The 12,981-nt window shown below is 41.0% G+C and overlaps 1 protein-coding gene across 6 annotated transcripts in view; it reads right to left on the reverse strand.

The window, feature by feature from the left end:
- Positions 1-12,981, reverse strand: part of EYA1 (EYA transcriptional coactivator and phosphatase 1) — a 145,471-nt gene that overhangs the window by 102,438 nt on the left and 30,052 nt on the right. For 2 of the 6 annotated variants that reach the window (XM_077492860.1, XM_077492862.1), the window contains 4 exons: positions 12,496-12,573; positions 9,410-9,476; positions 7,324-7,469; positions 5,087-5,209 (listed from right to left, as the gene is read on the reverse strand). In XM_077492860.1, coding sequence (XP_077348986.1) covers positions 5,087-5,209; positions 7,324-7,469; positions 9,410-9,476; positions 12,496-12,573 — 414 coding nt within the window. Of the gene's footprint in view, positions 1-5,086; positions 5,225-7,323; positions 7,470-9,409; positions 9,477-12,495; positions 12,574-12,981 lie in introns of all 6 variants that reach the window. The other 4 variants (XM_077492858.1, XM_077492861.1, XM_077492859.1 and 1 more) reach the window with 3 other exon arrangements.

The following is a 12,981-nucleotide window of genomic DNA, read 5'->3' on the forward strand; positions in this document are numbered from 1 at the left end:
TCAAACATTAGGCCCACGGAAGCCTGCCTTTTTGCAGAAAAATGTGAGCTTGGCGTGATGGAAGGTGGAGTGGAGGACAATTGTGAGGAGAGAGGAGAAGGAGAAGTAGAAGACGAGGCTGGACGGTGAGAGCCTGCAGTGTGGCTTTGTGTGTTCCGTTGCTCCCACTGGGCTCGGTGATGGCTGCTCATGTGCCTTCTTAAGGCGGTCGTCCCTAGGTGAGTATTGGGCTTACCGCGACTAACGCGTTGACTGCAAAGATTGCAGATGGCAACGCTATTGTCAGCAGCGGACACGTTAAAAAAAGCCCACACTGCGGAGCCATGTGCCGGTGTCCTGGGAGCGCCAGATGTGACCGTACATGGTCGATGACTCGCTCCTGATACATTTGCAGTCTGCTTTGTCCCTGCTGTGCAATGTAAGTCATTGCTGCTTCTCCTCCCTATCTGCTGGTCCATATCTCCCTCTGAACTCCCCTCCTCTTCCTCTCTTGTGGGCACCCACGTGACATCACTAGACACGTCATCATCAACGTCACCTTCCCCACCGCTATAAGTAGAGATCTCGGAGTAGGCAGCAACACCGGGGACCAACCTCCTCCTTGGGCTGATCTGGGTACTGGCGTCAGACTGCTGAGTAGCGCTTGTTGCTACCTCCTCTTCCTGATCCAATACCAAGAGTGGCTGCGCATCAGAAATGTCCTCTTGATATGGATCGGAAAATAATTCCAGTGACTCAAGCGGAAGGTATGTGGTGGTGGTGGTGGTGGTCGTGTTGTTGGTGGTAGTGTCTTTGGGGGTGCACATAGCAGAGAGTGAAGAAGAGGGTGCAGATCGAGAGGATGAGGAGGGTGCAGAAGAGTAAGGCTGAGCGAGCCACTCAACCAAGTCTGGTGCATCCTTTAAAGTAATTGAACGCACCTTCTGCAACTTCCCACTTTGGCTCAAGCCTGTTGCTCCTGCCCTACCCCTACCACCCCTGCGGAAGGGCCTGCCTCTTCCTCTGCCTGTCATTTTTTAAATGACCCTGTGACAAAACTCTTAGTCCCTATACCGATGAAGGACTGCTGCAGTATAGGGCAGCGGTCAGCAGTGGTGCACGTCAACCCTATCTATTGTGGACCGATAGCGGTCCTTACAGAACAGCAGACTGTACCGCACTCAAGCCTATGTACCGTAGCACCCTATACCAAGTTACCAGTCCTTATAAGAACTTTTGTGGACCAAGCAGGTTGTGTATTAGTGTTTAGCAGACTGTACGTCAGTCCCTATACCGCTGAAGGACTGCTGCAGTATAGGGCAGCGGTCAGCAGTGGTGCACGTCAACCCTATCTATTGTGGACCGATAGCGGTCCTTACAGAACAGCAGACTGTACCGCACTCAAGCCTATGTACCGTAGCACCCTATACCAAGTTACCAGTCCTTATAAGAACTTTTGTGGAACAAGCAGGTTGTGTGTTAGTGATTAGCAGACTGTACGTCAGTCCCTATACCGCTGAAGGACTGCTGCAGTATAGGTGAGCGGTCAGCAGTGGTGCACGTCAACCCTATCTATTGTGGACCTATAGCGGTCCTTACAGAACAGCAGACTGTACCGCACTCAAGCCTATGTACCGTAGCACCCTATACCAAGTTACCAGTCCTTATAAGAACTTTTGTGGACCAAGCAGGTTGTGTATTAGTGTTTAGCAGACTGTACGTCAGTCCCTATACCGCTGAAGGACTGCTGCAGTATAGGGCAGCGGTCAGCAGTGGTGCACGTCAACCCTATCTATTGTGGACCGATAGCGGTCCTTACAGAACAGCAGACTGTACCGCACTCAAGCCTATGTACCGTAGCACCCTATACCAAGTTACCAGTCCTTATAAGAACTTTTGTGGAACAAGCAGGTTGTGTGTTAGTGATTAGCAGACTGTACGTCAGTCCCTATACCGCTGAAGGACTGCTGCAGTATAGGTGAGCGGTCAGCAGTGGTGCACGTCAACCCTATCTATTGTGGACCGATAGCGGTCCTTACAGAACAGCAGACTGTACCGCACTCAAGCCTATGTACCGTAGCACCCTATACCAAGTTACCAGTCCTTATAAGAACTTTTGTGGACCAAGCAGGTTGTGTATTAGTGTTTAGCAGACTGTACGTCAGTCCCTATACCGCTGAAGGACTGCTGCAGTATAGGGCAGCGGTCAGCAGTGGTGCACGTCAACCCTATCTATTGTGGACCGATAGCGGTCCTTACAGAACAGCAGACTGTACCGCACTCAAGCCTATGTACCGTAGCACCCTATACCAAGTTACCAGTCCTTATAAGAACTTTTGTGGACCAAGCAGGTTGTGTATTAGTGTTTAGCAGACTGTACGTCAGTCCCTATACCGCTGAAGGACTGCTGCAGTATAGGTGAGCGGTCAGCAGTGGTGCACGTCAACCCTATCTATTGTGGACCGATAGCGGTCCTTACAGAACAGCAGACTGTACCGCACTCAAGCCTATGTACCGTAGCACCCTATACCAAGTTACCAGTCCTTATAAGAACTTTTGTGGACCAAGCAGGTTGTGTATTAGTGTTTAGCAGACTGTACGTCAGTCCCTATACCGCTGAAGGACTGCTGCAGTATAGGGCAGCGGTCAGCAGTGGTGCACGTCAACCCTATCTATTGTGGACCGATAGCGGTCCTTACAGAACAGCAGACTGTACCGCACTCAAGCCTATGTACCGTAGCACCCTATACCAAGTTACCAGTCCTTATAAGAACTTTTGTGGAACAAGCAGGTTGTGTGTTAGTGATTAGCAGACTGTACGTCAGTCCCTATACCGCTGAAGGACTGCTGCAGTATAGGTGAGCGGTCAGCAGTGGTGCACGTCAACCCTATCTATTGTGGACCGATAGCGGTCCTTACAGAACAGCAGACTGTACCGCACTCAAGCCTATGTACCGTAGCACCCTATACCAAGTTACCAGTCCTTATAAGAACTTTTGTGGACCAAGCAGGTTGTGTATTAGTGTTTAGCAGACTGTACGTCAGTCCCTATACCGCTGAAGGACTGCTGCAGTATAGGGCAGCGGTCAGCAGTGGTGCACGTCAACCCTATCTATTGTGGACCGATAGCGGTCCTTACAGAACAGCAGACTGTACCGCACTCAAGCCTATGTACCGTAGCACCCTATACCAAGTTACCAGTCCTTATAAGAACTTTTGTGGAACAAGCAGGTTGTGTGTTAGTGATTAGCAGACTGTACGTCAGTCCCTATACCGCTGAAGGACTGCTGCAGTATAGGGCAGCGGTCAGCAGTGGTGCACGTCAACCCTATCTATTGTGGACCGATAGCGGTCCTTACAGAACAGCAGACTGTACCGCACTCAAGCCTATGTACCGTAGCACCCTATACCAAGTTACCAGTCCTTATAAGAACTTTTGTGGAACAAGTGAGTTGTGAATGTTTAGCAGACTGCAGCAGAAGGGCAGCAGTCAAGTATAATATCCTTTCTATATTTGGAAGAAAGAATATTATACATGTACAAGCCTATTACTGTACCACTGATACCAGTCCTGAAAAGAACCTTTGTGGAACTAATAATAACAGCAAGTCTTTAAAATTACCCTCACTGCCTGACAACACTGCTTCCTTCCTGTCCCTATACAAATTGGCAAAAAAAGAGAACGATTAGTGGTTACTGGAACAGCTCTTTTGTGGACCTTGATAGTAACAGCTAATGATGATGATGATGATGATGATGATGAAAGACTAATCTGGCTGTCCCTGTAGCATACACCGTCCTTTCCCTTTCTCTAAACTAACAAAAGACACTCAGGCTGCTGCAAGAATCAGCAGCACAGCAAACCTATCAACACCTAACACCTATACCAGTCCTGAAAAGAACTTTTGTGTACCAAATAGCTAGTGGTTTATCTCTCCCTACTCCACACAGGAACCTGTCCCTATCGTAACAGAAGAAAGAATGTAAAATGGCCACCGGATCGGGTGTATTTATAGGTTAGGGGGAATGTACAAGTGTCCATGTGCTGTCATGTCTCAATTGGCTGTCCTGTATCACATGATAAACGTGTCACCAAAGGTTAAAGTTCTTGTATACATTAAACACGTAAGTCCGCCGCGGCGAACGACGGAAAAAGGCGTTCGAACGTGCGGACCGCGAATGTCGGAAATTCGCCGCGAAACGACCGCCGGGCGAACCGTTCGGCCATCACTAGATGCAACAACTGCAACTTATTGATAAATGTTCCCATTGGGACCACTCATGTAAGATTTATCCTGACCCATGCATCTTGGCCCTGTCCCCTGCTCTCTCCTCACAGGCTGTGGTGCCCACTGCTGCCTCCATGTTCAGTAATGAGAGAGAGAGAAAGAGTGGAGGGCACAGTGGTGGATCAAGATTGGGCTCAGGCAAGTATTTAGGGGGGTTGGGGGAATCCTATTCAGAGAAGGTTTTTTACCTTAATACTGAAAATGCAATAAAGTAAAAAACCTTCTACTTTTACAACCATTTTAACTTTTTCACCTGCCACAATATTTGTAGTTTTACTTAGGCTAAAGCCCCATACACACTATCAGTTTTTCTGCTGAGTTTATCCTTCAGGTTTACCAAAACCATGTAGTAGAAGGGCCTTCCTGATTACATACACATTGAAACTCCTAAGGTTTGACCTCATATTATATAGTTTTGGTAAATCTGAAGTAAAAACTCAGCAGAAAAACTGATAGTGTGTATAAGGCTTAACAGTACTGAGCAATATAACCTAATTGGCTCACAGGGCTTAAAATTCATGCTCAGTCTGACATCTGCTGCATTGTGGGAAGTTTCCAGAAGAAGATAGACATTAGACAATTATACCAGTAGTATTTAAAAAAAACAAGTAATCATTTTTACATAAACAAAGCTTTTTCATATTTGTCTGCAGTTCCACATCAATATAATTTTCATTTTCTTTTTAACCAATTGGCTGATGATGCCCTAAATTATGACCCTGTCCAATGTAACCGGCTATGTAGGCAGGTGTAGAGGCAACACACATCATATGTAACTTGTATCTACAGGTACAGCCATACCAAAAGCATTCACTTACCTTGCATTTGGTAACTATATGGGGCCTGTCCCGGCTGGGGAGCACTAAAGCTTGAGCCATAACTCTGAAATCCAACTTGGCCTGGTGACTGTGATTGTGGCAGTCCTCCTTCCGTCTTGATGCCTGCCCACAATGCACCTAAATCAGTTAGTGACATCAGATACGCATGTCCAAACTTAGGCAAATGGTCATTTCAAAGTGTTGCTAAATTCAGAAAAAGAACAAAACCAACATATTGCTCTACTATAGTGGATCTATCTTTACTAGGTACTGAAAGTAAGAAATTATTGTATAAGCAATCAGAAAAATTTTAATGGAAATAAATAAAATTACCAGCTCTTCTTAGATTCTTTAGATTCTTGATGGCTATTTGCCTTTTAGAATATAGTGATGTGTCTTATATAGCCACAATTCTATATTTACTGATTTACATTACATAGTATATAACCTTCCTTGTTACCCAATCTAAATAACCACTGGTTATATTGTAATATTAGAAATAAGGTTTAATTATGTTTATGTTGCTGTCTAACAGGATTTCTCCCTGATTAACTTCCTTTCCTATGCTCCCTTGTTGCCTCCATGCTGTAGGAGTCTATCATGGGTAGCTTACTCTAGAGCAGTGGTCATCAAACTGCAGGCCAAGGGCCTGTTGCTTGCCTGTATCTGGCCCTCGGGGCACTATTCCTCTAAATGACTTCATTGACGGGCCACCATTCCTTCTACTGACACCATGAATGGGGCATTATTCCTCGCACTGATACCAACAATGGGGCACTGTTCTTCTAACTGACACCAACAATGGGGCATATTTAACTTCCACTGACCACAGTCAGTCTGCCCCCCCTAAAGCCTGAAGGAAAGTAAACTGGCCCTTTGCTTAAAAAGTTTGGAGACCCCTGCTCTATAGGATGATGCCTCTGAATTTGCAAAATGGCAATGCCCCTTTATTTACTTTTTTCACCATTCTGCTCTTTGGTTGTACTTTGGTAACTTGTCATTTTTGTATTTTTTTCCTCCTGCTACTTGCATAATCAACAAGAAATTACACTATTTACAAATGTATATGATTCAGCAGATGGAAGCAAAATTCTTTAGGTCATTGCCACCATTTTAAAACCTAACCAAACCCATCACTGGGAGTTAAAAAAAAACTAATTCTAACATGATGTGTATCATAAATATATAAGAATATAATATATATATATATATATATATATATATATATATATATATATATATATATATATATATATATTCTTCTTATTAGAAAATACTGTTTTCACATTTAATTCCTGCTTTTTTGCATCTCAGTGCTGCTGATCTCCTTCAGTCTTCTGCTACTACTTCATATCTACAAGCACTTGCTCTAGCGGCAGCTGCTCCTGCTCCGACAACAGCAGCAGAACCAGCCTGTGCATTGATTGTCAGCATGGCCATTTATAGTCTTTGCCAGGAGCGCATGTCAAAGAGTGACAACATAGTAGAGCAAATGGGAAACAAATGGTTTAGACCTTATAACAGGAAGTTTCTAAACAAGGACCCCAATGGCAGGATTGGCAAGTAATATTACAATAAAAGCTATGGATTTAACAAATTTAAAATTACTTTTAGAGTTCTTTAACATTTTAAAGTTTATATAAGACTTTACACTGTGGCCTTCTGCCACAGTGCAGGGTGTGAATCCCTTTTAGTTAGAACCTTGCTGGGGCAAAAATATAAATGTCTCACCTTGCCTCCTATGCCTAACTAATTTCCAGAGCATTCGCCCTCCACAGCTTAGCACTGCCCATTTTTAATAACAGTTCAGTCCAAATAATAAAGAATTTACAAGATGCTGTAAATAGTACATGAAGCCTTTTCTATTTCAGCTGTTCATTATGAATAGAATGCCTGAACTTCTCAAGACTCCACACCCTATTAAAAGACCATGTATTCTATCAACTACCAGAGCCCATGAGATCTCTGGGAGTTGCAGCTGAACAACAGCTGAAAGGCTCCCATAACTACAGTGTAGTATGCCATGCTCTAATTCAGATCTATTATTGTATCTTAATTTTTACAACAAATGGAAAAAGTGTGTATTAGTATATATGGTATTTTGTTATACAATAGAGAATGCTATTATATGATAAATGATGGAAGATATTCGCTTGTCTATCAAGAAAAAAACAAATGGAAGCAGAAAAATAATAAAACAGAATGAATGAGAGTTTGGACTAAGATAGGCGACCTACCGTAAGAAGGAATTCCATAGGGCTGACCTGGTTGGGGGTACGTTGCATAGGTTGTGGCTTGTTGCATTCCTGTGGGAAATGAGGCTTGCCCATACGCTGCCATTGTTTGTGAAGACGGGGTGGGCAGAATATGTGGGTAAGCTCTGCTATTAGAAATACAAAAAAAAAGGGGTAGTACTTCAGTAAAAAAATTGCAAGATATCAACATTCTCCTTAGTATACTTCCTCCACTCAATTTTTAGTGATATATATTATTATTACAACATTTCCTTTTAGATATCCAAAACAAATTTCAATGTGATGCAATAAACAACAATGTGTGGGCAATAAACAATTCTATTGGTTCAAAATACACTGGGGTAGCTAACTAAAAGGGTTGAGAATATCCAGTTAGCAAAGCTTTTTTAAAGAACCATTCACAGGGGCTGAATATTCGGCAGCATCGGCCGGATCAATAGAAACCGGCCAACATTCAGCCTGTGGGTAAGGCAGTCAGTCTGACAGAAGGTGCATGACCGTAAAAAGGTCTCCCAATTGGCGCTGTCAGCCAATGGCTCAGCAGGGGAGATCGCTGTACTAACATTGGGTAGTAAGTACAGCTGCTCCTCCTGAGCTCTTCAGTTTTTTTTCATTCAGCCCACAAGATTTTTCCTTGCAAATGATTGATGAAATCACTTTACTAAGTAAACATTTTCTACCTTTTTAGTAAACAAACCCCATTGAATGACAACATCACAGTACAATTATATATGCTAAACTTCCTTCCTATTATTATGGTATATGGTCTAGAATCTAGATTAATACTCAGACAAACAGGGAAATTAAACAAAATAAGGGTTCTAGGTAAGTAGGATCAGTAAAAATTAGAAAAGGGCATTTGGTGATCAGGGGATAACAATAAAGGCAGGGAGATAAAAAATGAAGAGACCAGAGTAGGATATGCTTTTAGAAACCAGAGAAAAAAGGTGTATAAAGAGTGGCAGGAAAACAAGATGAATAATATAGGAAGGAACACAGGCGTATACATGGTAAAGGAAGATGAAAAGTGAATAGAGACTAGAGAAGAAATTAAAGTGAAAAATGGTTGTTCAGAGTGCAGGAGGAAGAAAATGAGTATAGCTGTTGAAAGATAAAGAGGAGTTTATAGAGTTTATAGAGACTGTAGGATGAAGAAGAGGAGAATAGAGCCTGGAGAGGAAAAAAAAGACGAATAGAAATCAGAGGAGGAAGAATAGGAGTATAGAGCATGAAGAAGGAAGAAGAGGAGCATAGAGACTGTAGGCGAAAGAAGAGGCATATAGAGACTAAAGGGATGCAAAAGAGGCATATAGAGCCCAGAGAAGGAAGAAGAGAGGATGAAGATGAGGAGTACAGGGCCTGGAGAAGGTAGAAGAGTATGGAGACTGGAGGTGGAAGAAGAAGTGTATAGAGACTATATGATAAAGAAGAAGTTTAAGAAAGAAAAAGAGAGCTATAGAGATTGGAGGAGGGAGAAGATGAGTATAGGGCCTGGCGTAGAAAGAAAAGAAGTATACAGACTGGAAGAGGAAGAAGAGAATTATAGAAACTGGAAGTATACAGATTCTAAAGGAGGAAGGAAAAATTATAGGGACTATAGGAAAAAAAGACAAATTAGAAGAAAATCAGGAAAAATAAACAGGGTAAAGCGGAATTTAGATGGGAAAAAAGCGGAAGGCTACAGAGGCTGCAGGCATATTGAGGGAAAAGAGGGTAAAAGCCTAATGGAAACATTACCACCAGAAAAATCAGAAAAATAGAAGTAGATTTAAAAGGGAATGGAATATGTATAGGAATGAACAGAAAAAATGAGTAATTGGAATATAGAAAGGTGGACACAGAAAGACATACAGGGGAGAAGGAAAATGTCAAGAGACACAGACAGCCTTTAGAAAGAAAGGGAGTTCAGATTGAGAGAAAGTTGAAACCTAATGCCTTAGCTGTCTTCCATAGCACAGCAGTACCTTAGAATTTAACAATTAAGTGGCAGACGTGCTCAAAACATAAAATGACAGGTTTATGTGTGTCATGTGTTCATTTCATTAGACTACAAAGACTGGAATCTTACTTGGATGGGTAGATCTGTGGGGAAAACTGGTGTGTTTGTCTGGGGCTGAATCCACTGCTTCCAATAACTCCACATAGAGAGAGGAAAAAGAGAGGACAGCAAATCAAATACCCATCCTTGCATAATAGGAAACTCTAACCATGCATTGCATCTAAAATCCTGCACTTTAACTAGGACTAGATTTAGTGTACATATTTTTATTTTAGTATGACCATGGGCCAGTTCACATAATGATATGACAACTGTAGATAAGTCATTAACATGAAATTATATAATGTATTTTGTAACTACAGTAAAAAGGTAAATTACTATACAACATTCTTGGATTAAAATTTGTACCTATTTGAAAGCCAGCTCCACACAAAATTAATCACTTTAGTTTGATGTTAGACTTCAGTTGGACAGTTTCCTATAGTACAGTACCTTGTGTTTCAACCCAAGTATATATAGTCACGGGGCCAGAATAAAATGGCCAGAAGGTCCACTATTCTCTCACCAGGAGCTGTGGAAGGGAGGGGGGGGGGGGGAGAAGGATGACTCCACCTCAGCAAAAACCCGAAGGTGAGTATCAAGTGAGGCGTGGAAAAATAAATCACCCCAAACCCTAAGTGAGAGGCAAAAATATGTATCTGGCAATCAGATCCCCAAGCAGATGCACCATCCTTCTCTCATCCCCCCTCCATTCCACAGCTCCTCAATTTATTTCCGGTCCCCACGACTATATATACTTGGAACACATTTGATGCTAATTTATCTATGAGCTAAACGACCATTGAGGTGGAAGTTGGCCTTTTTCTTTCAATAAATTATACTCTCTTGTGCCCCTCCTGAAGAAGCGAGATTTCCTTTGTGAAATGCGTTGAGATTAATAGCACAGTATATCCACATTGATCGTGGATACCTATATCAACTGCATAGGTTCTTTGGAAAGGTTTTTCCTGTTGCTCAATATTGAGGATTACATATGTATTGATGTTTATCAATTTTTGCATTATGTGTTGATTTTAAATGTATGTCAATATTTTTCAAATATATGACAATTTTTTTTATATATATGTTTGAGGTGTGACTCATTAAAAGTTCCGTGAGCCAAATGCGGATGTTGTATGCATACTAATTTGGACTGAGACACTACCTTAACCCATCTCACACCAGCTCTTTCTTTTTGTCTTATGAAAAATGTGTCTTTCTTCAGTATCAAGGCAGAGTAATATAAAGTGCTCTAGCACTACTGAAGCTTCTATGTTATTTTCTGCAAAGAGATTGAAGATTTAAAATGCATCTTCTGCCAAAAGTTTTATTAAATTTTGGACAGAATAAAAAAGAGTTAGCACCTTTGTCACATTTTAATGCTGACTGTGGCCTTGTTGGGGAGATTTCCCTCACTTCCTGTTTTTGTAATTTTTTTTATCGAATAGCAAGAGTAGGACAATGCTAGAACACCCATCAGCTCTCCTTTCTGTCTGTGTACCCTTCAAAGTTGCTCCCTCATTTTCTGTGCTGACTGATAGCATTGGAGAAATCTTCCCAGCAGAAGCAACAGAGAGCAATAAAACCTTGACAGTGGTGCTAACCCTTTCCTACTTTTCTAAAACCTAACGAAGACAGGTTTCCTTGGCGTTACACTTTAAAACTGAACTCTCAAAGTTACCTTAAAACAACTTGTGACACTTTCACATTAACTATAACTATCAGTGTTCTTCTCCTTATTAGTAGTAAGCCTGCATATGTTGCTCATCTGACCACAGAAAATGACAGGTCAGACAGGAAACTACACACACCCCTATAACGTGAGCATGTACATTCCTCTACAGAAAAAAAATAGTATATTATAAAACTGTGTAAAGGCTACTATATTCAAACATTACATTAATTTACTTTTTTTTTTAAACTGAATTTAATTAGAATACATTTGCCATTTTAACTAGAGGGAGAGTCAAGGTATACCACAAGTTTCACTGCATAGTCTATTGAAAATGCAAAAAAAGACTTCATTGCCTCTTATTTTAAAAATCATAAGTGACATGACAGGACCCCCTTTTAAAGCTACAAGACAGCTTAACAACCATAAGTGCTTTATACCTAAGAAACACTTTAAGGGCCTCTTGCTTGCTAAATCCGCTCCACTTGCAGCCCATTAAAAAGAAAGTCAACAGACTATACTAGTATATCAGGATTTATCTCAAGATCCATATGAGTAATTGTAAGCTGTCCCAATTCGGGGTCATGGAGAAATTGCATTTATCCAAACCTTTGCTATCCAAGATTTCCATAACAATAAAAGAGGCTTCTAGGCTTACCGGATTAATTATACACTACCCGAGTACCTAAGCATACATTTAAAAAAAACCTTGTCATCTTCATCATCATCACTAAGGTCATCAACATTGTTATTAGCATCAAAATCATTATAAATAATACCACAATAAAATAGTTTCACTTCTTTTCATCAAACTATGGACTTTAGTTGTCAGTTATACTCCTAGCAACTAATCAAACATTTTCTAGAGATATAAATCTCTTTGGTGGTTTCTCAGCTCCTCTGGCTGAACTGATACAAGCAAAAAAAAAAACAATATGACACAAAACCATTAGACATAGTGGATCTTCATGGAAAGGGATCATTAATACATTTAAAATCCTCCGTTTCTTACCTCTACTATAAGTAACATTTAGCATTGACAACAAAAAATATATGGTGTGGAACACAAGGCTACATTGCAATGAAGTCAACTACTCTACATATAAAAATTCTGCACTGGAAAAATGCAATTAAAAACAAACTGTAGAGTCAATTGTTCAAGCAGGCCACATCTCTCAACTCCAGTGACATGAATTTATTAAAAGAAACATAATTTATATAACTTTTTTTTCACAATACAGTTCAGGGCTAATAAAAGTAAGGACATTTAAACACAAAATGGAAAATGCAGGATATGGTGTCATTTCAAGACCATGATTCAGTTAGACAGAATGGCATAAACCGTGAAGTAACATTTCTACAGAGCAAAATAAATAGCTGTCATTATAAGCTACGCACCAGTACAAGAAGAAACATCAGCACTTTGTCATAACGTCTCTCTTACCTGATCCGGAGTAGTTGTCTAAAGATCCTTCAGCAGTTGTTGCAGTAATGTCACTGCCGCTCATTGGCTCTGTTTTAACTGAAAACACAGCAAGAGTTACACAAGTGCCATATCCCTGCATAGAAATGAGTAATGTATGTTTAGTGCAGATACACAGATTTGAGGATTTTTCATACACACACACACAACAGATACATATAAAAAACTATGGAGACACCATCATGTGAATAGGGAAAAGCATGCAATTTACTACTTAATTAGCTGTATACTTGCTCTCCTGACACTCTGCACACAAGAAGCTAATGATCTGCTAATCCTATCCAGAAATATACTGCAACTGTGCTAAAGTAAAAAAAAATAAAAAAATAAAGTTCAATCATTTTTTAAAGCGTATCTAAACCCTGGAACAAAAATGTTATATAAAGTGCCTTGCAAAAGTATTCACCCCCCTTGGCTTTTTACCTATTTTGTTACATTACAACCTTT

The sequence above is a fragment of the Lithobates pipiens genome, unplaced genomic scaffold, assembly GCF_037356315.1.
Source record: "Lithobates pipiens isolate NorthernLeopardFrog02 unplaced genomic scaffold, aLitPip1_a1.2 Scaffold_19, whole genome shotgun sequence".
Classification (NCBI taxonomy): Eukaryota; Metazoa; Chordata; class Amphibia; order Anura; family Ranidae; genus Lithobates; species Lithobates pipiens.